Source organism: Lontra canadensis, unplaced genomic scaffold, assembly GCF_010015895.1.
Source record: "Lontra canadensis isolate GAN:19392208 unplaced genomic scaffold, GSC_riverotter_1.0 scaffold50, whole genome shotgun sequence".
In the NCBI taxonomy this organism is placed as follows: Eukaryota; Metazoa; Chordata; class Mammalia; order Carnivora; family Mustelidae; genus Lontra; species Lontra canadensis.
Window position 1 is genome coordinate 2,870,003 of NW_022631044.1, and position 23,200 is coordinate 2,893,202.

General features: G+C 37.4%; 1 protein-coding gene across 18 annotated transcripts in view; it reads left to right on the forward strand.

Annotated features, from left to right (window-relative positions):
* The window catches only part of TIA1 (TIA1 cytotoxic granule associated RNA binding protein), a 33,588-nt gene that overhangs the window by 6,337 nt on the left and 4,051 nt on the right, over positions 1 to 23,200 (forward strand). For 4 of the 18 annotated variants that reach the window (XM_032873700.1, XM_032873702.1, XM_032873699.1 and 1 more), the window contains 10 exons: positions 3,688 to 3,790; positions 6,896 to 6,994; positions 7,718 to 7,772; positions 7,945 to 7,977; positions 9,197 to 9,284; positions 12,445 to 12,520; positions 21,051 to 21,159; positions 21,551 to 21,646; positions 21,765 to 21,849; positions 22,219 to 22,342. In XM_032873700.1, the coding sequence (XP_032729591.1) occupies positions 3,688 to 3,790; positions 6,896 to 6,994; positions 7,718 to 7,772; positions 7,945 to 7,977; positions 9,197 to 9,284; positions 12,445 to 12,520; positions 21,051 to 21,159; positions 21,551 to 21,646; positions 21,765 to 21,849; positions 22,219 to 22,342 (868 nt within the window). Of the gene's footprint in view, positions 1 to 3,687; positions 3,791 to 6,895; positions 6,995 to 7,717; positions 7,773 to 7,944; positions 7,978 to 8,590; positions 8,710 to 9,196; positions 9,285 to 10,462; positions 11,181 to 11,671; positions 11,738 to 12,444; positions 12,521 to 21,050; positions 21,292 to 21,550; positions 21,647 to 21,764; positions 21,850 to 22,218; positions 22,343 to 23,200 lie in introns of those variants that run through there. The other 14 variants (XM_032873704.1, XM_032873701.1, XM_032873706.1 and 11 more) reach the window with 7 other exon arrangements.

Consider the following 23,200-nt stretch of genomic DNA (forward strand, 5'->3'; position numbering starts at 1 on the left):
TTCCCTTAATGTTGACATCTTACATAACTGCAGTATGGTTATCAAAAGTAAGAAATTGACATTGTACAATACTATTAACTACAAGGTTTATTCCAGTATCCCCAGTTTTTCTGCTAATGTCCTTTCTCTATTCTGGGATCCAGTCCAAGATCCTACATTGCATTTCGTTGTCTTATCTCTTTACCCTCCTTTAATATGTGAGGGGATGCATTTCATGACTGTGGCAGTCTTGTGAGGGTAGTAGTTTTTCACTATACAGTGGCTACCCTTTTTTTTGTCTTCAACACTGTTAATTAGAATTGAGTCAATAAGACTAACCTACACTCGAGAAGAGGGAAATTAAGCTTCACTTCATAGAGGGAGGTTTGGACATATGTTAAAACAACCAATTCATTGGTTAAAAACCAATCATTAAATATTTTAGAGGAGGCACTCTGAGGCTCTACAAATACCCTATTTCTCCCTAAAATTTGCATCAACTGAAGATCCATGGGTGGATCTAATCAGTAGCAGTTACTACTGTGCTGGCTTTCTGGTGATTTTCCTCATTCCTTCTACATTGATTAATTAGAGTTCTCCCAGAAAAAGTTAACTCCTCTCCCCAAATCTAGGTTATAGTCAAGGATTAGTCATTGCATTGGTTATCAGTGTCTTTCAGGTTTCTTTTAATCAAGAACAGTCCTCTTTTTAAAGATTTTTTTTAGGACAATTTATTTTTCAAGAGATCAGGTTGTCTTATATTCCCCATCTGAATTTGTATAATTATTTTATATGCCCAATATTCTATAAACTTTTTAAAAAGTTATTTATTAGAGAGTGCCCACACAAGCAGGGGGAGGGTCAGAGGGAGAGGGAGAAGCAGGCTCCCCACTGAGCAAGGACCCTGGATGTGGCACTCTGTCCCAGGACCCTGGGATCATGGCCTGACCTGAAGGCAGACATTTAACCAACTGAGCCACGCAGGCATCCCCCAGTATTCTACAACTTGGGTTTAACTTTACGCTTAATTAGATTCAAGTCAGACTTTTTTTATATGAATACTTCATAGGTGGTATTGTATGATATATATTGTCCATGGAAATGTCTATCTATAAAAATGATTTTAAAGTTCGATCACAGGGGTAAAACAGCCAGAGCTTTCTCTTTTAAGGTTGTTTTCCCTTTGCAGTGTTCAGTAATCTGTGTAATAACTTTGGCACCCTGCAAATACCATTTTCACACAGTCCATTCACCTAATGGTTTTGTAGCTATTAATGATTCTTACCTGAATTAATCATTTCAGTAGGGCTTTTGCATTGTTTACTAATTTAATTCTCTCTACACTTATTGACTAGCATTTTTCTGTAAAGGAGTTTTTCCCTCATCATCTAGGGCTATTAGATTATACTACACTAGGGATGCCTGGGTGGCTTATTCGATTAAGCGTCTGCCCTCAGCTCAGGTCATGGCCCCAGGGTCCTGGCATCAAGTCCTGAATTGGGCTCCTTGCTCAGGAGAGTCTGCTTCTCTCTCGGACAAATAAAATCTTTAAAAAACAAAAAAACTGGGGCGCTTGTGTGACTCATTGGGTTAAAGCCTCTGCCTTCAGCTCGGGTGGTGATGTCGGGGTCCTGGAATGGAGCCCCGCATTGGGCTCTCCCCGCTCAGTGGGGAGCCTGCTTCCTCCTCTCTCTGCCTGCCTCTCTGCCTACTTGTGATCTCTGTCAAATAAATAAAATCTTAAAAAAAAAAAAAAACTTATGCTATCCCTTAAAAAAATTATACTACACTGGAGTTTCTACTCAAATCAGGATAAATGCCTAATTCTTTCCCTTTAATTACAGATACTCAGAATAAGGACATGATGTAATAATAGCCTCCAATACTGGAAAAATTGTTGGTTTTATAGATGTTGAAGTTGATTTTTGAATGTTATTACTCTATCTGATCTTTAAATGTTTATTGTTCCTTAAGACTCATCACTTCTCCCTTTGCCTTTTTAACCTATTCCAATGCCTTTGTAGTTAGCACTCAGAGTTTGTCTCTTGACTGGGTAAGTGGAAGGAAGGAATTGGATCCATACTTTCAGGCATGTATGGATGTTTATTTTTCTGTGGAGAAAGTCCATATGTTTTATCACAGTCTCTGAAGGATTCTTGGCAGAAAAATGAGAAACTATGGTTATTGGGAGACTACATTCTGACTTCAGAAGTGATAAACCTCAGGGGGCTCCTCTGGGTGCCTCAGTTGGTAGAGATAAGACCCTTAATCTGAGGGTGGTGAACTCAAGCCCCATGTTGGGCGTGGGGCCTACTTAAAAGAAGTGATAAAAGCCCAGCTTAACAAGTCTAGAAGTAATTTCATTTCAAAATCCAATTTTGAGAAAATTTACTTATAAACTCTTTAAGAAAGATTATACCCGCTGTGTGGTTTTGGGTTTTTGTTTGTTTGTTTTTTAAGATTTTTATTTATTTGACAGAGAGAACACAAGCAGGGGGAGTGGCAGGCAAAGGGAGAGGGAGTAGCAGACTCCCGGGGCCCCCTGCTGTGTGGTTTTCTAATAAAGTATTTACACTAAGTTTGTTAGTCACTGAGGCCTATTACCTATTAAAGTCTCTCCTGGAATCCTTCTACTTCTCTACACTTCTACACTTATCACTGATTAGTGATATTCATGGAAAGGTTCCCCATCCCTTTGTGACCATATGCAATACCTAATAAGTGATTTACCCATGATTTTTCAAAAATACATTTATTGTGGGGGTGCCTGTGTGGCTCAGATGGTTAAGTGTCTCCCTTTGGCTCAGGTCATAATCCCAGGGTCCTGGGATTGAGCCCCACATCAGGGGTCCTTGCTTGGTGGGGAGCCTGCTTCTCCCTCTCTCTCTACTGTTCCCCCTGCTTGTGCTCTTGGCTCTCTCTGTCAAATAAATAAATAAAATCTTTAAAAATATATATATATATACACAAACACACACACACACACACACACACAGTGTAAACCGAAGTATACCTAAATTGGACAGTGTAAAGGGAATTGTATGGATTAAAAATTGAGGAAATTTTAATGTTCTCAGTAATACTGAAGAAGTAGGAATAATTTCAAAGCTTCACAAGATTGATTGTATTAAATGTGCTATGCGTCTAATGACTCATTTGAGATTTTTAAAAATTTTTTTAAAGATTTTATTTTTGTGAGAGAAAGAGCACACATGGGTGCTTGTATGAGGGAGTGGGGTGTATCTGGTGGGGACAGGCAGAGGGAGAAGCAGACTCCCTGCTGAGTAGGGAGGGATCCTGATGTGGGACTTCTTCAGAGGACCTTGGGATCATGACCAAAGCCAAAGGCAGACTCTTAACCAACTGAGCCACCCAGATGCCCTCATTTGAGAGTTTTTGAAAACAGATCTTCCTAAGGTAAGCCTACAGACTTAGAAACACCAGGCTTATTTTGCAAAACCTTGACTAAATAAACATACACACAGGATTCCCCTTTACTACTGATGTCCATGAGATGACAAGTAGAGTGTCATGTATCTGCTTTGAAAGAAATTTTGAAGTTTTGGCAAACTTTGGGAACCTGTTCCGGTGGTGGTGTTCAGTGCAGAGATCTGTCTATTCCCCAGATTTCTTTTTCAGTAAGCAGCTTTAGAAACTGATGCAAAGGAGCAAATTTAAAATGGTAAGTTGTTTTTCTTTGTGTTTCAGATATGTCGGCAACCTTTCCAGAGATGTGACAGAAGCTCTAATTCTCCAGCTGTTTAGCCAAATTGGACCTTGTAAAAACTGCAAAATGATTATGGATGTAAGGGTATTTTACTTAGTTAACTTTCTTCCTCTTTTTTTTTTTTTTTAAGATTTTATTTACTTATTTGACAGACAGAGATCACAAGCAGGCAGAGAGGCAGGCAGAGAGAAAGAGGAGGAAGCAGGCTCCCCACTGAGCAGAGAGCTTGATGCGGGGCTCGATCCCAGGACCCTGAGATCATGACCCGAGCTGAAGGCAGAGGCTTTAACCCACTGAGCCACCCAGGCGTCCCAACTTTCTTCCTCTTTTTTTTTTTTTAATTAATTTTATTTTTTTTTTAAACATATATTTTTATCCCCAGGGATAAGAACTTTCTTCTCTTTAATGGATTAGTTAACTCCATTACTTCCAGGAACTCTCTCTTTTTTTTTTTTTTTTTTAAGAACAGTTTTTTTTTTTGTTTTGTTTTTTTAAGATTTTATTTATTTGACAGACAGAGATCACAAGTAGGCAGAGAGGCAGGCAGAGAGAGAGGGGGAAGCGGGCTCCCTGCTGTGAGCAGAGAGCCCGATGCTGGGCTGGATCCCAGGACCCTGGGATCATGACCCGAGCTGAAGGCAGAGGCTTTAACCCACTGAGCCACCCAGGCGCCCCGAACAGTTTTATTTTTTAAGTATGTTCTACACTCAACTTGGGGTTCGAACTCATGACCCTGAGGTCAAGAGTTACATGCTTTACCAACTGAGCCAGCCAGGTGCCTCTCTTCCAGGAACTCTTAAATTAGTTTATATAGGGGTGCGTGACTGGCTCAGTAGGAAAAGCATGGGACTCTTGATCTTGGAATCATGAGTTTGAACTCCACATTGGGTGAAGAGATTACTAAAAAATTAAACTTAAAAACTGCAGGGTCATTCATTTTTTTTTTTAAGTAGTTTATACATTCTAAATTCCTAGTAATTTTAGTGAATTTAAGTCAGTCTTAGCCACTGAGTTTAGCTTATTTTACTAATAAATAACGGAGGAAGAGAATAGAACTAAATCATTTTTAGAGCAAATAAGAACTATATGTAGGCTCTTGTTTTAAGGTACATTGAGGTATCAGGATTGTTTCATATGTGGAGTCAGTTGATTGGCTAATCTGGAATTCAGTTATTACAATTACATTGGGAAATAAGGTAAAAAAAAATAATAAACTGTGAAAGTGTTTAAGTGTGTGGATGTAAGTGTTTTTAACCCTTAAATGCCCTGATTAAAGCTTTTTTTGCATTGTGGCAGTTCCTGTCCATCAGACCTTACCATATAGAAAAACATTGCATCATTCATCTGTAATTGCTGTTAACCCTGAATCATAGTGTGTATAAAAAGACAAGTCTAGGGGCACCTGGGTGGCTCAGTTATTAAGCGTCTGCCTTCGGCTTAGGTCATGATCCCAGGGTCCTGGGATTGAGCCCTGCATCGGGCTCCCTGCTCCGCGGGAAGCCTGCTTCTCCCTCTCCCACTCCCCCTGCTTGTGTTCCCTCTATTGCTGTGTCTCTCTCTGTCAAAAAAAAAAAAAAAAAAGGACAAGTCTAAATTCCAGTCTATTCATACTGTTGGACTGTTGGACTGATGTTCATAGTTATGAATTTTATACTCTCTGGATTATGAAGGCTGGTAGTATGAATGCTTAGATCTTTTTATCTAACAGGTGCAGTTTTTTCTGGGTACAAATCATGTAAAATTAAGATTCTTTTTTCATTTGTGCTGAAATCTTGGCTACTTTATGTAACCACATTCTAATGCTTGACAACATTGACCTTTGTAATAGAATTACCATTAAGTGTAGTGTTAGTTTGAATTATGTAATTTTTAAAACATTTTTATATTATTTACTTTTTTTTAAAGATTTTTAAAGATTAATTTAGAGAGGGAGAGGGAGAGAGCCCACCACACAGAGGTGCAAAGCCTGCCACAGAGCTTGATCCCAGGACCCTGAGATCATGACCTAAGTAGGATGATTAACCGACTAAGCCATACAAGCGCCCCTCTTTAATGTTTTTAAAATAAAATGATTCTCTCAGTATTAAAAATTATAAAAATTCCTCCTCACTCTAACATTCTTAAAAATCATTGCCAGTGACTTTTTTAAACGATTAGTTGTCCTTGTAATAAAATAGTAATTTCTTTATTCTAATGTCATTCAATTTTGAATTTTGATTTCAAATTTTGAATTCTGCTTAGAGGTTTATGGAAAGAGTTAAAAAATGGAGTCCAAGTCATTTTGTATTTTGCAGATAGGTATAAAATATGGGGTGTTTTTCCTTCTTTAATTTACAATAAAACATCCAAGCTGCACTTATCAGACCTCAATTACTTGGAACACCAGAAAAGAGAATTTTTAAGAGATGATAAGCAAAAAATTGATGTCAGAAAGTCCACATTCTGAAACCTGTTCTAAAAACTTTATTGGAAAACCTCTTCAGTTTTCAGAACCTGAAATAGGTTTAAGAAGGTTGGCTTGATATTTTCTGCTACTTAGCAAGTTAGAAGCAGCAAGGATATGTGTACATTGATAGCAGTAAAAGGTAACATCAGGGAAGGGAGATGGGACCGTGGGTGGCTCAGTTGGTAAGCATCTGCCTTCAGTTCAGGTCATGATCCCAAGGTTCTGGGGTTGAGTCCCACGTCCTCCTTGCTCAGCAGGAAGCCTGCTTCTCCCTCTCCTACTCCCTCTGCTTGTGTTCTGTCTCTTGCCATCTCTCTCTGTCAAATAAATAAATAAAACCTTTAAAACAAAACAACAGGGAAGGGAGAGGAAAGCTCATTAAAAGCCAGTACTGAGACTTGAAAGTGTAAGAGTTTAGTCAAACTCTACTAACATCCGTAGCATAAAGAAATAGTTATATGAGGAATGTGTGTGTGGTTTCTATATGCATCCATCCACAATTAGGATAATCATTAATACAAGATTAAATTATATGTAGTAATATAGAATAACTTGTTGAAGAAGACAGTGTTCTTTAAAACCATTCAATTTTTTAAAGTGTATACTTCCTAATCTAAAGATTAACTTGTGGACTAGACCCCTTCATTTTCCTTGGCCTGATATTTGGGATATATAAAACTTCACAGAATTTTAAGGTAATGGGAGTATACAACTTAAATTTGGCTTTTGTGTTTCTTCAACAGACAGCTGGAAATGATCCATATTGTTTTGTGGAGTTTTATGAGCATCGTCATGCAGCTGCAGCACTGGCTGCTATGAATGGGCGGAAGATAATGGGTAAGGTAAGCTGTCATATTTAAAGAAGGTGACTTGAAAATTTTAAGTTGTATATAGTTTTTTTTTTTTTACTATTCCTTTCTTTCTTTCATTATTGAGAGTGCACATAAGCGGGGGTGGCTGGGAGGGCAAGGGAGAGGGAGAATCCCAAACAGCCTCCATGCTCAGTGCAGAACCCAACATGCTCTCACAACCCCAAGATCATGACCTGAGCCAAAATCAAGAGTCTGACACTTAACCAACTGAGCCACCCAGATGCCCCCAATTTGATTACCTTTTAGAGGCATTATATCACTTCATAGCAGAAGATCACATTTAATATTTAAAAGATGGAATAAAGCTTTTTAGAGGGCATTGTTTATGTTGGTATTCTTCAAGATTCCTCACACATGGTAAATACTAAAATATTTGTCGAATTACTCAAGCTTGGCTAAAATCTCTAGAACTTTGGGTACTAATGGGGAAGAATAAAAAGAAAGAAATGATTGTTACTTTAGATAAGAAGGGTTATTTGAATGTTAACAGAGAAGTGTGTAAGATTAGGATTTGCCAGCATTTGAGGAAGTATAGGTTTAAAGGTAAGTATTGAAACTTTGACCAGAACTATTATCCTCTTGAATGTTTCATCTCCAGCATATGCCTTCCTGTGTGTTTATAGATGCAAATCTTGTAATATATGATTTTGAGCTTTATTTTTATGGAGTATAAATGTAGAAACATTTTTTTAGGAAGTCAAAGTGAATTGGGCAACAACCCCCAGCAGTCAAAAGAAAGATACAAGCAGTAAGTATATTTTATACTCTTTGAAGATTTGTTTTTATTATACACAGTAGTTTTATTGTAAAGCATATAAACATCATACATGTTTGCAGTAATGTTTTGATCGTTATCCTAAGATATGATTGAATGTGTTTGTGTTAATAAATTTAAGAACAAATCTAATCTTTGTCATCAGGTAGTACCGTTGTCAGCACACAGCGTTCACAAGGTAATTGTATCTTCTTAAACATAAAATGAAATCTCTTGAAAGGGTATTCACTAACCACTTGAAGTTTTTTTGTTTGATATTGGGGGGTGGTGGGAGGGAGGGGGTCGTATTTCTGTTTGTCTCTCTGGCAGTATTTTTCCCCCTTCTTCCCAACGTTGACCAAATGTGGCTCGTCCACTACTTTGGTACTATTTCAAGCTCTCTGACCCCCTTGGTAGCAGCTGATGCCTTAGAAATACTTTCACCTTTCACCAACTAAAGGGCAAGATACCCTGCTTTCTTGAGGTCACGATCTGTGCTGCGTACCAGATCTGCCGATTGCTTGAGTTGCTCCCAAAACAGCATTTCCCAAATGGCAACCCAATATGTTGCTTAAAGCCTGCCAGATGGGGGTCATTTTTCTTTCCAAATATACTTTGTCAAAGTTGATGTATGTGTTCCTTTTAAAGTGTTGATCCAACTATTTTGTATTTTTAAAGTGTTTCTTTTTTGAATGTTGTCTTTAAAAAAAAAAAACAAACTTCACATATGGAATCGTTATTTCTCTCCAATGCTTTTTTGATGGCTCTGATATAAAGTGAAGGGATTACTGTTTTCATTCTGTTGCCTTCAGTCTTAGTTCACTTGCACATGGATTCACATAAACTGAATGGTGTAATGTCTGGGCAACCAAAACTGTTGGCTTTTGAGAAAACTGTCAAATACTTTAACATCAAACTGTTGCATTGCAAGGTATTTCTTTGATTGTTCTTCACAAAATATGGTTAAACCAAGTATATTATGTAGCTAGCTTCAGCAAATTGTCTTAACTGAGGCAAATCTAGTCTACATAACTCACAGTACCACTATTTTATTTTAATTTTAAAACCTTAATGTAGTGGTAAACTGGATAAATGTAATCACTATTAGAATGGTAATTAAGTCATTAATTTTTTTTTGCAAAGCTTGTTATATATTATTTTATTTTCTTAGACCAGTGTAATAATTGGCTGTAAGTGGAAATATAACTGTCAGTTTCCAGTTAGAGATAGCAGTCTTTAAGAGAATCTTTCCTATATTATCACCTTCATTCATTATAAAATTTATAGGATCTGTATAGATATAGGCTAGTGTTATACTTAATCCATAAATTAAGATTATTTTATTGAATAGATTTTAGTATATTTTAAATTCTAAAATTTTCTTTTTCTTTTCACTTCCCCCTCCTTCCCCTTATAAGATCATTTCCATGTCTTTGTTGGTGATCTCAGTCCAGAAATTACAACTGAAGATATAAAAGCAGCTTTTGCACCATTTGGAAGAATATCGTAAGTAACAGAAGATAAATTTAAATGGATTTTAATTAGAAACAGGCTTATATAGAATTTGAAAATCTGTTAGGAATTTTAACCCTTCCACATAATTCGTTATGTTGTTTAGAGACCATTTAAGCCATTAACAGCCAAAGATTGTTTCCCCATTGATAAATCTTTGGTCTTCCAAGTATTTTAAAATCCTTCTTCAGTTAGCATTAGCTCTTAAGAGACAAATTTGCTATGGTACATAATGTTTCTTATGTAAGTGTCTTGCTTAGCTTGGTCATAATCTTTAGTAATCTTGTGCTCTGACTGAGGAATTTAGACTCTTGGGGTACTTTTATGATACCATGCATTTTGTATTAATATATTTTAACAAAAAGAAACCTTAACAATTCAACCTAAAAAGCAGTTGTTAAATATTAATCCCTAGGTATCTGCCCTTTTGTCGTTGTTACTTTTAAAAATAATGCCTTTTAGTATTTTGTGGAGCACTGTCTTGGTTGCATTTCTTAATAATCGTATAGTTTAGGCCCTTTGTAAGTAGCTCGCTCAAGGTATTGTTCATCATAAAAGAATCTTAATATTTTGAAAAGCATGCCATAGTGGAGTAAGAGTAAGTTGATTATAGTATTAGAAGTACTTGCTGAATTTAGAAAACAGAATCCTGGGGTTTCTGGTTGCTTTTTTATTGTTGTTCCAGCTAGAAGAGTAGTAAAAAGGAAACGTTAGCTTTGGTTTGGTTTGAGGAACAGAACAACAACAGAGATGAGAAGGTGAGGAGACTGGAAAGTAAATGCTAATAGTATTGGTAGTAAATCTGGGGAGTGTTCATTTGAAGAGTTGTAGTTCATTGGTAGGAGGATGAAAATGAGCAGTGACCAAAGAATGGCCACAGGTAGAGGCCAACTTTAAAGGCAGGCAGATTAGGGTTTATAAATGGACTCTTCTGTTAGGCAACATTTTTCTTTTGTCTGTGAGAACCAATTAGGAAAGTAAGTAAAGTTCTAGTTTCTTGATTGTTCCTTTTAATCTGTCAGTAGGGTGTTGATGATGGTTAGCTTGCTTTCAAATACCTAGACTGGAAGGTGTTAACCTTTGGCAGCTCAAAAGCTCTGTAAGTGTATAAAATTTTGTGTTTGTTTTCTTTTTGGTGTGGAGTATCTTTTTAAGTTTTATCCTATTTTCAGAGTAGTCACAGGACCATAAAAGGATTAAAGAAGGATTAAAGAACCCTGATCTAGATCTTTGCTGCTTCCTCCTTAGAGAATCCTTTCAGAAATAAGTAAGACTTAAATATATTTCAAGGCTAACATATCCTGAAACTTAACTTTAAGAAGAAAAAAATTTTCTAACATTTTAACAGATTCAATAGCTATCTTATTAAATGCTTTGATTTTGATTGAAGTAGCTTTTCTGAAAACATGGGGATTTTAGTTTGGGATTAGGTAAAGATTGTTTAACAATCAGTAAGTTCAAGTTACATGACATTCTAATTTTAATAATGACTTTTTAATCATGGATCAGTAATTTCTTTTTGTTAAATATGTTGGTATCATAATTATAGTCTAGATTTTTTTATGATCAACCATGATTATTGATGTATATATATATATTTTTTGGTGAGGTCTTTATAATTTACAATTTATGGATTATAATTTTCAGTGGAGGTAATATATAATGTCTGAGTTTTAGGCTACCCAAGGAGTTATTGTTTCTAAATTTAAAAGAACCATTTTTAGTTGGTAGCATCATTTCCCGATTTTTTTGTTAAAGGAAATAAATTGGTAAATACATATTGAACGGTTCTCATGATAGCCAGATATTCTCTGTAGAGATCCTGCAATAGTACTCAGTTTATAGATGGTGTTCAGTAAGTGGTAGCCTGTTAAAATATGTAGTATAAAAGATACGGTACTTTTCTACACTAATTTATACAGTTTATACTCTATTCCTTGAGCTTAGGGTAGTCTAACAAATTTGGTATAAAAGTGAATCAACTACCAAATTAAATGCATGTGTACCATACCGATAATTTATTAAGTATTTTTTCATATTGAGATGTGACTTGCATTAGTTTTCCCTTTTCACCAGCACCTCTTTGTCATTTTGACCCTAAACACTTAATAAATCACTCCTAAATTGATCAAAATATGCTTATGTATACTTTAATATAAAATTATATTGCATGGCTTTCTGACTTGGGTTTTTGTTGTGAAAGTGCCTGTTTTGTTCATGTGTCCTGAGAGAACAAGCATTGTGACATACCTGGCTAACTTAAAAGCAGATTGCCTGTGAAGCACAATTTGAGTCCCAATTTTTTGAGGTATGGAGTTTTAGCTATCATGGCTGGGTTTTTTAACTCAATCTCAAATAATAGGGCTCTGGTTATTTTGCAGAGTATCTCTGAAGAATGGACAGAATTGCCCTGGCTAACTACAAGCTACGGTTCACAGTGGATAAATGTTGGCGTGCTTTTTTACTTTCTGACTTTTTAAAATTTTGCTTTTATATCTTGTAGTTTCCAATCAATCTTATATGATTGCTATTTTAAAATTCAGTATAAAATCTTTTCTTATATAGTTTAAAACTAACGTGTGTGTCTAGTGTTTTTCTTCAATGATTTATTAGCATTTCTGAAAACATCAAGTTCTCAAAATTTACCCATAGTCCAAAAGGGGGGTGTCAATTGATCTGAGAAAACAAAATAATTTAATTAATTTAGGAAATATACAGCTTTTTATTCTTTTAGTTTCCAGTTTTCTATTTTAATTTTTTTAATGATTAGGTAGTATATGGTATCAAATGGAAAATTATCAGTTGCATGGTTAAAGAAAGCCATTCCTCTAATGTGCCTGTGAACCCTAAATGGTTCAGTAATTTTATATGAATAGCTATTTTTACCATGCTTAATACTTAAAAGTTTAAAAACTTTTTGAAATGGGAGGCAGTTTTTTACAATATATACATATATATTTAAGAAGTTATTGATTTGCATGTTTATTAAGCATCATTTGCTAATACATGATAAATTTTATAGAATAAAAGGTGAATGTGCATTAAAGGTTCATTTTAATGAAGATGAAACATAAAATGAGTTGTGTATGACAGTCTCACTTGATATCCAGAGGAGAGTTTGCAAACCTAAACTTCTGATTATTTCTGATTTCAGAGATGCCCGAGTGGTAAAAGACATGGCAACAGGAAAGTCTAAAGGATATGGCTTTGTCTCCTTTTTCAACAAATGGGTGAGCTCAGTTAAAAAGTGCATGTGTGGTGCTTTAATACCAAAGGCTAAAGATACACATTTTTTTTTTTAAAGATTTATTTTATTTATTTATTTGACAGACAGAGATCACAAGTTGGCGAGAGGCAGGCAGAGAGAGAGGAGGAAGCAGGCTCCTCACAGAGCAGAGAGCCCGATGTGGGGCTTGATCCCAGGACTCTGGGATCATGACCTGAGCTGAAGGCAGCAGCTTAATCCACTGAGCCACCCAGGCACCCCGATACACATTTTGTTTTAATAATTATCTTTGATCTGCCACTTGCTCATTTCACTGATAATTAACACCTTCGCAAGAGGATATCTTTTTTTTTCCCCCCATTCGGTCATTTCTTCAGCATTTATTTAGCACCTGATACATGCAAAGTACTGATAAAATGTTTACAGAATATAGAAAGTCAGGATGTTTAAATTATCAGCCAAAGGTAGATATTGAAAATCTCATTTATTTATTTAATTCATGATCTCTCTGTTTATATTCTCATGGTGATTTAAAATGTTTTCTATTTGCTTCATATATATGAATATAGCTATTGATTATTAATATGCTATTTTACTAAATTCTCTTATTCATAGTAATTTTCCATTGGTTCTTGTGAATTTTTAAAATATAAAATCATATTACCTGCAAATATATATATATTTTACCTGCAAAAGAAAGTAACTGATAGGATGCTTAGCTGGCTCAATCAGTAGAACATGAGACTTTTGACCTCAGGGTCATGAGTTTGAGCCCCATATAGGGTACAGAGATTACTAAAAAAATAAACAAAAAAACTTAAAAAAAAAAAAAAAACAAGAGTAAAATGCTCCAATGGGTGGGGACTTCTTAGAAATTATATACTAATGTATTTGAAAATGTCTTCTCTATTCTTTCATTTAACAATCATTTCTTAGGAATGCCTGGGTGGCTCAGTCGTTAAGCCTCTGCCTGCGGCTCAGGTCATGATCCCAGCGTCCTGGGATCCAGTCCCACATCGGGCTCCTTGCTCCGCAGGGAGCCTGCTTCTCCCTCTGCCTGCCACTCTGCCTACCTGTGCTTTCTCTCTGACAAAAAAAAAAAAAAAAACAACAACACACACATACACACACAAAAAACAATCATTTCTTAAACACATTTGCATGGACCTGAAATTTCTGGGTTTTGTGGAGAAAAGGAAGGATAGTTCAGTTTGTCAAATGAGAGGTGAGAGTAGGATATACACAGAAGGAAAAGCCTCATCCCCTGTGTATCAGCTGGGTAAAATCTTTGGCATGCCCTCCATACAATGTAATCATGTCCTGCTGTTTTAAAAAATATATATGTACACCATGGAAATCTTACCATAGCCAGTACTTATAGAACAATAAAAGGAATCTCTGTACATACTGATTATAGAAATACTTCTGTGGTAAATTAAGTGAAAGGCTCATTTGTGCAAAAAAGGGGAGTGTGTATTTTTTAGGTATATATATTCTCCTCACAGGTATAAACAAAAAACTTGCTGTACAGTTTTCTTCTTTGGGGGTTGGAAGTGAGAGGCAAATGGGGGTCATAGTGGGAAGCTTATCACAGTATTGTACTGCTTGAAGTCTGAACCTTGTAAATGTACTATAAATACAAATAAATGATTTACCTCTTTTAGTGTGATAACTCAAGGTTCAAAACAGTTAAATGCCAGAGATATCAGACTTCAAAAATACAGGGGTAAATGATGGACGAATATATATGCACTGGAGTATACACTAAGGTTTCATTAACCTTAGATTTTATCGTGTTGCTTCTGTTAGGACTGACATTTGCCAAAGATACATAACAAAAACACGGCTGGACTTTCTGTGTAAGAATACCTTAGGGGTGGGGTTGCCTGGGTGGCTCAGTTAAGTGACTGCCTTTGGCTCAGGTCATGATCCCCAGAGCCCCAGGATCAAGTCCCATATCCGGCTCCCAGCTCTGCGGGGAGTCTGCTTATCCCTCTGACCTTCTCCTCTCTCATGCTCTCTCTCTCTCTCCCTCAAATAAATAAGTAAAATCTTTTTTAAAAAATTAAAAAAAAAAATAAATGTGTTGTACAGGGGCACCTGGGTGGCTTAGATGGTTAAGCATCTGTGTTTGACTCAGGTCATGATCTCCAGGTCCTGGGATCAAGTCAAATCTGGCTCCCTGCTCAGTGGGGAGTCTGCTTCTCCCTCCCCCTGCTCTTGCTCTCTTTCTCTCTCCTCTCAAATACATAAATAAAATCTGTTAAAAAAAAAAAAAAGTGTCATGCAGTATAGTTTTCATCCTTTCAGGAAGTGAATGAAAAAAATCCCATGTGTTAGAATATTAGAAGAAAACTTGGAAGTGGTTAAGGATTTTGAGAGGTGAAAAGATAAAGCTCTGCCATGTACATATCCCATCTACCAATTACAAGGGTTTTATTTCCTGTGAAATGAGAAAATAAAAACCGACAATATTACTGGTTTCAAAAGCTTTACTGTTAATCATAGCATAATATTTAGGAAAAGTAGAAAAATACTTCATGGAATGGGTTGATAGCCGAAGTTAGTGTGAGCTCCTTGAAGGATTGATATATAGGATTTTAATAATTTGTGATATGTTGGGGAAATAGGCTTCTGTGGACTAGGAACTAATTTTTTCCATTTGAGATTATGGCATATAGGTTCCTGCTATATAGAAATCACTAATGCATAGAGTTGGCAAAGCATGTCTGTGTATGGCCTCTGGAGTCAGCCAGAGATGGATTTGAATCCTAATAGCCATCCTGTGGTAGGGTAACTTTGAGAAAGTACTTTAACGTCCTCAGTTCACATTTCAGCATCTATAGAATTTGTTTTATGTGATTGGCAGCATTCTGGTGTGGTGAAGTGCCCCAGCCCTACTTGTGGCTACTCTCAACTCTCTTGCGTCTCTTGCCATGTCAAGCATGCTGTGGGCAAATTCCAGTACTGGTGGAACATAGCTTTTCTGCTTACTCTGAAGTAACAAAATTCTGCTAAAGAAAAACTGAGTCAGTTGGTTTCGTTTCTAATTTAATGGTTACACATGGTAAATGAGTGCATGGTACTATCTTCGCAAACCTGTTTCTTTAGTGTAAATTTGAGTTCCCATTCTTTGTTACAACTGTTTCATGCCCCCTCCTATCTCCTCAGTATTCCTCTTTTCTCCAGCATCACCCCAAAGATGATAAGATTAATGCTTTAGTGAGAAAACAGAAGCTATACAGGAATTCCCTCAGCTTTGAACCACCAAACCTACATAGAAATCATCCACCTTCCTCTTCTGTTACAGTAGAAGTGTCCTTCCTATGGAGGCCAGAGTACTTAAAACTGGGATCTTAATTTTTCTTGCCTTTTCAAGGACCTTGTTCCTAATGCTTATTCTTATTCTTTTTTTTTTCCCTACTATACGTTTATTGAGATATAATTCACATACCATAAAATCTACTTGTTTGGGCGCCTAGGTGGCTCAGTGAGTTGAGCGACTGCCTTCGGCTCAGGTCATGATCCCGGACTTCCAGGATCGAGTCCCACATCGGGCTCCCGGCTCCTTGGGGAGTCTGCTTCTCCCTCCGACCTTCTCCTCTCTCCTGCTCTCTCTCACTCATTCTCTCTCAAATAAATAAATAAAATCTTTTATTAAAAAAAAAATCTACTTGTTTATGTGTACAATTAAGTTGTTTTTAGAATGTTTATAACGGGCGCCTTGGTGGCTCAGTGGGTTAAAACTTCTGCCTTGGGCTCAGGTCATGATCTCAGGGTCCTGGGATCGAGCCCCACATCAGGCTCTCTGCTCAGCAGAGGCCTGCTTCCTCCTCTCTCTGCCTGCCTCTCTGCCTACTTGTGATCTCTGTCTGTCAAATAAATAAAATCTTAAAAAAAAAAATTTCAACTCTTACGGAGTTGAATTTATAAATTAGAATGTTTACAGCTATCACAATTTTATAATATTTTTATCACCCCAAAAAGATACATACTCTTTGGCAGTCACTGTCCTTTTCTTTCTACCCTCTTCTTCAACCCTGAGCAACTTTTTTTTTAAGATTTTTATCCATTTATTTGACAGAGAGATCACAAGTAGGCAGAGAGTGGGGGAAGCAGGCTCCCCGCCAAGCAGAGAGCCCAAAGTGGGGCTCGGTCCCAGAACCCTGAGATCATTACCTGAGCCACCCAGGCACCCCAGAGAGAGAGAATCTTAAACAGGCTCAGCCAGTTGTGTCCAACTCTTGATTTTGGCTCAAGTCATGATCTCAGGGTCATGAGGTCAAGCCCTGTGTGGCTCCACACTGGGCATGAAGCCTGTTTAAGATGGCACCCCTGCCCTGAGCAACTATCAATCTACTACTTTATCTACTATTACTAATCTACTACTACTACTGTAGATTTTTCTGTTTTGAAAATTTTCTTTCTATAAATAGAATTGACTAATATATTTTTTGGTGTTCTCTTGCCCTGTGTCATCGGTTTTCCCTCTCCACTGGATCATTCCTGCGAACGAGAAAACATGTTTCAGGACACCTGGGTGGCTCAGTGGATTAAAGCCCTGCCTTCAGTTCAGGTCATGATCCCAGGGTCCTGGGATCGTGCCCTGCATCAGTCTCTCTGCTTAGCAGGGAGCCTGCTCCCCCCCACCCCCCACTCGCCTGCCTCTCTGCCTACTTGTGATCTCTGTCAAATAAATAAATAAATAAAATCTTTAAAAAGAAAAGAAAAGAAAAAACATGTTTCTAGTATGTATTAATCAAACCATGCTTGGGGTACCTGGCTGATTGGTAGAAGATGTGACTCTTGATCTCAGGGTTGTGAGCTCAAGCCCCATGTTGGGCATGGAGCCTCTCTTTAAAAAACAACAACAACAACAACAAAAAACACACACAGACTTGACCCCGTATCAACCCCTTTCCTACGTATCTCCCCATTTCTCTGCCATAATTCAGAATCAAACTTCTCAAAATGTTTGTCCATGTGCTTCCGCTTCTTCGTCTCTTATTCGCAACCATACACACATAAACACACACACACACCCCATACAGAATTTTTCCCCTCTTTTATAAATAGTTGTATTAGTTTCCTGGGGCTGCTATATCATAGTACCATAAGCTGAATGACTTAAAACAAGAGAAATTTGTTCTCTAAAAGTTCTAGAGGTAGAAGTCCAAAATCAAGGTTGTCATCATGGCCGTGCTTCCTCTCAAGGCTCTGGAGAACTCTCCCTTTGTACTTTCTGACCGTTGTCAACAATCATTGGTATCCTTGCTATCCTTGGCTTGTAGCTACATCATTCTGGTCTCTGCCTTTGTTTTCACATGGCCTTCTTGCTGTGTGTCCACATTGTCTTCTCTTCTTACAAGGTCATCATTCATACTGGATTTCCCTAATCCAGGATGATCTCACCTTTTTCTTTAAAAAAGATTTTATGTATTTATCTGACAGAGATCACAAGTAGGCAGAGGGCCAGGCAGAGAGAGGGGGGAAGCAGACTTCCTGGTGAGCAGAGAGCCCGATGTGGGGCTTGATCCCAGCACCCTGGGATCATGACCTGAGCCAAAGGCAGAGGCTTAACCCACTGAGCTACCCAGGCGCCCCTTATTTAAAGATGTTATTTATTGCTTGCATGGAGGGGTAGTGGGAGGGATGGGGTGGCTGGGTGATGGACCCTGGGAGGGTATGTGCTATGGTGAGTGCTAGGACTTGTGTAAGACTGATGAATCACAGACTGTAGTCCTGAAACAAATAATGCATTATATGTTAATACAAAAAAAAAGATTCCGCATATGAGTGAAATCACAGTAAAGATTTTATTTATTTATTTGAGAGATGAGAGCATGAGTGGAGTAGGGAGGGGCTGAGGGAGATGGAGAAGCAGACTCCCCTCTGAGCAGGGATCCCATTGTTGGGGCTCTATCTCAGGACTCTGGGACCATGACTTAAGCCAAAGGTAGACACTTAACCAACTGAGCCACCTAGGTGCCCCAAGATTTTACTTGTTTTAGAGCATTCATGAGTGAGGGTAGGGGCAGAGAGAAAATCCTGAAGCAGACTCCCTGCTGAGCATGGAGCCCAGTTTCAGGGCTTGATTCCACATCCCATGTGATCACAACCTGACCCAAAACCAAGTTGAATGCTCAACTGACTGTGCCACCCAGGCATCCCTAGAGTGATCTTAACTAATACATCTATAAAGATCCTATTTCCAATTTGGATCACGTTCACAGTTGGGGGCAGGTGGTAGTTAGGACTTTATTTCAATTTAAGGGACACAGTTCAACCCACAACAATAAATATGTCCTGGAATTTGAACTGGTAAGTATGGTAGACAATGTTGGTTTCTTTGTAAGAATTTGCATTTCCTTTTTATGTGTCTTAAGACTGGCCTTTAGCCTTGAATTTGCCTGTTCGTTCTTTCTAGGTCAAGCCCACATACTTAGAAATCAGAATTGTACCTCATTTACTTTTCAGTTCACTGTAAGCTGGCTTTTGTTCTCACTCTTTACCAACACTACTCTTTTTTTTTTTTTTTTTAAGATTTTATTTATTTGACAGAGATCACAAGTAGGCAGAGAGGCAGGCAGAGAGAAAGAGGGGGAAGCAGGCTCCCTGCCAAGCAGAGAGCCTGATGCAGGGCTCCATCCCAGGACCCTGAGATACTGACCTGAGCCGAAGGCAGAGGCTTAACCCACTGAGCCACCCAGGCGCCCACCAGCACTACTCTTTTCAGGTTTACCACTAGATTTCTACTTCTTTGGCTCTGGAACAGTACACTTTTGTGGATTTCTTCCTTCATCACTGGGAACTTCTTCGGCACCTTCACTAGGAATTTTTCCTTTACCTAGTTTTCAGATTTTGCTTTTTTACAAGGGTCGGTCCCAGGATGCCCTCTTTTCTCCCTAGTCTTTCTTCATGACTCTGAATTCCATATGTCCAATTCATTTTACTTCTTTGTGCTCCATACTAATTAACGAGTGGCTTTCCTTTAGATGTCTTACGGATGTCTCAAATTTAATGTGTCTTAAATGGAGTACTTTGTTTCTTCCTCATACCTGTTTTCCTCTTCCCTCCTAGGTTTCACATTTCATTAAATGCTAACTAACACTGTCCTCCCTACTGCCCCAGAAGGAATGTAGGAATTATCTTTGATTTCCTCCCCTTTTACTTAAAATCAGAATTCTCTTGAATCTTCCAGTAGGTTATATCCACTGCTTTGTGTATTACTTTAGTCTCAGAATGTCTTTTTCCTCTTACTGCCCATCTCCCTAAACTGTTCTCTTCCTAGTGCTAAGAATGGCCTTGTTAAATCATAAATCAGATCATGACAATTTCTTACTTAAAATCTTTAGTTTTTTCCTCTGGCACCCTTTTTAGCTCACTAGATTCCACTGAAACTAGTTGTCTTTAACATGCCTTTTTTTTTTTTTTTTCTTGTTTAAGATTTTATGTATTTATTTGAGAGAGAGCACGTGCAAGAGCAGGATGAGGGGCAGAGGGAGAAGCAGGCTCCCATGGAGCAGGGAATCCAACACAGGGCTTGATCCTGGGACTCCAGGTTCTCTACCTGAGCTGAAGGCAGACCCTTAACCGACTGAGCCACCCAGGTGCCCCAATATGCTTTTTTCAGATATGTACCAAACTTTCCTGCGAGAACACACTTTGCAGTGCTTTTCTTTTCACCAGGGCTTTCTTCCCTGGAGTTTCTACTTGGCTACCTGCTGTTCTTCTCAGTTTCAACGTAAATGATAGATTTTAGAGAGACCTTCTTTAATCATGCTGTCTGAAATAGATCCCAAAGCCCATATTCTCTAGGTCATCCTTTTGTGTTTAATTTTAAAAGGTTTTTTTTTTTGTTTGTTTTTTGTTTTTTGTTTTTTAAATAAATTAGAGAGATTGGCAGGCAGAGAGAGAGAAGCAGGCTCGCAGGGAGCCTGACACAGGGCTCCATCTAGGACCCTGGGATCGTAACCTGAGCTGAAGGCAGACAACCAGCTGAGCCACCTAGGCACCCTAATCCTTTTGCTTCTGTCCTGGCATTTACTACAATTTGTAATAAGTTTGTGGCCCCAAAAGAATGTCAGTTCTGTGGCAGCAGAGACCATGTCTGTCTCATTAACCAGTGAATCCCTAACACTTAATCTGCTGGTAGAACATTACAGCTGTTCGGTGTTTATTTGTTGGATGAATGAGAAACCAAATACTATTACCAAGTTTGTTGGGTTGTGTAAAGTGAGGCTTTCATCCATAATAGTCTGATTATTACATGAACTTTATAACAGTTATCTCATAAGGGCTCTGGGGCTCTTAACTTTTTCAGGTAGTTAACATTCCTGAAGTCTGATATCCAAATAAAGATAATTTAAAAACACCATTGCACTTTAGGAAACACATTGTATATTGCATATTTTATAAAGCATTTTCATTTAGTAGACATTTGTGAAAAGCAGCTGAATTTTCTCTACTGCGAATAGTCTTTCAACATCAACTAATGGTAGCTTCTTTGTCATTTCTAATGTTGTGCGGAACAGGATGCCGAAAACGCCATTCAACAGATGGGTGGCCAATGGCTTGGTGGAAGACAAATCAGAACTAACTGGGCAACCCGAAAGCCTCCAGCTCCAAAGAGTACATATGAGTGTAGGTGTATTGGAGAAGAAAAGGAAATGTGGAATTTTGGAGAAAAATACACTAGATTTTAAATGTTAGAGCTGTTCCCGGAGACTTATTGCAGAAATAGATGAGAAGCAAATCAAGACTACTGTTGAAAATGTACTTAGTTTTCATTTTTGTAATTTTAAATAATAAGTGATATTGTTTCTAGTGTCAAGTCTCCTATTAAATAGAGAATATTGAGTAATTTTTTAGACATTCTTGGGGAAGATTTAATCCTCAAATGTATTATGTATTGTGTAAGCATTTTGGTTAAGGTAAAAATTACCATTACAGTAGTGTAGTTGATGGCTGTTTTTCTCTTTCTGATAAATTCATTATTTAATGAATTTAAAATATTAAACTTTTCCCTCCCCAGCAAACACCAAACAGCTATCATATGATGAGGTTGTAAATCAGTCTAGTCCGAGCAACTGTACTGTATACTGTGGAGGTGTCACTTCTGGGCTGACAGGTATGGAGTCTTACCTGTGTGGCATTTTGAGGTTAATTTTTTAAATGAAAAGCTTAATGTCTGTAGGATTTTATATAACTTGGTATGGTTTGTTTTTGTTTTTGTTTTTGTCTAACAGAACAACTAATGCGTCAGACTTTTTCACCATTTGGACAAATAATGGAAATTCGAGTCTTTCCAGATAAAGGATATTCATTTGTTCGGTATGGGTGCTTTTTAAAAAAAAAACTTTTTCCCTAGAAATCATTTTGAATATTTCACTTAGTAGTTTTCTTAAAAATTTAACCTTGATTGTAAAGAAATAGAAATTTCTCTAGCATTTAGCAACATTTACCACTGTGTTTTAGCGGCTCCCTCCTTGTAACCACAAGATCAATAAAACATTCTCTATTAGAGGACATTTTTTCAGACTAGAAGATTTTTGGGGAAATATATGGAAGAAAGTACACCATGTTACTCTTCCATGTGAAGTGCCTGTTTTACCTCAGGCTCAGCTTGATTTTAAGAATAGGTTTTATTCATAAGTACTTTAAACAGTTTATATTGCTGATTCTTAATATTCTTTTCAATAGGTTCAATTCCCATGAAAGTGCAGCACATGCAATCGTTTCTGTTAATGGAACTACCATTGAAGGTCATGTGGTGAAATGCTATTGGGGGAAAGAAACTCTTGATATGATAAATCCTGTGCAACAGGTGAGAGGGTTCTTTACTTTGGACAGTAATTGCTGGGCTAATAATAGATTATTTTAAAATGAAATTATTGATAATCCTTGTTAATAGTTTCTAGCTAAAATGATAATACATAAGGGCTCTTCCTACATGTATTATAGTTCTAGAGTTGTAGTGTACCTAATGGGGTATTCAGGCTTTTTTCTTAATACTTGGTAGATTTATTCACATACTATTTGGAGAACTCACAAACATGTTTGACGTTGAAACAAAAGCTATAAATATATTTAGAGTCTTGGCATTTTTTCTAGATTTTGCTGCTTTTGTTTTTCCTGGCAGCTTTAGTGGTTCAAATGTGATCCCATAAAGATTTCTGTGAAGGGGGGCCTCGGGTGTTTCAGTCAGTTAAGCATCTGACTTTTGGTTTTGGTTCAGGTCATGATCTCAGGGTTGCGAAATTGAGCCTTGGGTCAGCTCCGTGCTGGACATGGAGCCTGCTTAATATCCCCTGTCTTGCATGCTCTTGTATTCTGTCTTTAAAAAAAAAAGTTTTCTGCGAAGAAACTGTAAGTGGAGCATCAAGATAGGAATAAGAAACTCACAAACTATATAGGCTATATAACTTTCTTAGGTAAACTAAATATAGGAATAAGTAATCCTTTTCTGTCTTCCCTATCTAGTTTAATTTACAAAACACTTAAACGTTGTACTGAGTTTGATATTTATTACTGGGACATTACCTACTCCCTTACAAAGAGTGTGCCATTTAGAGTATCATATGGAGTTACAGTAGTATAACTCACTCTCATCTTTTTTTTTTTAACTCATTCATCTTATAAACTCTTGTTTATCCTTTTATTTTAATTGCAGTGATGGCCTAAT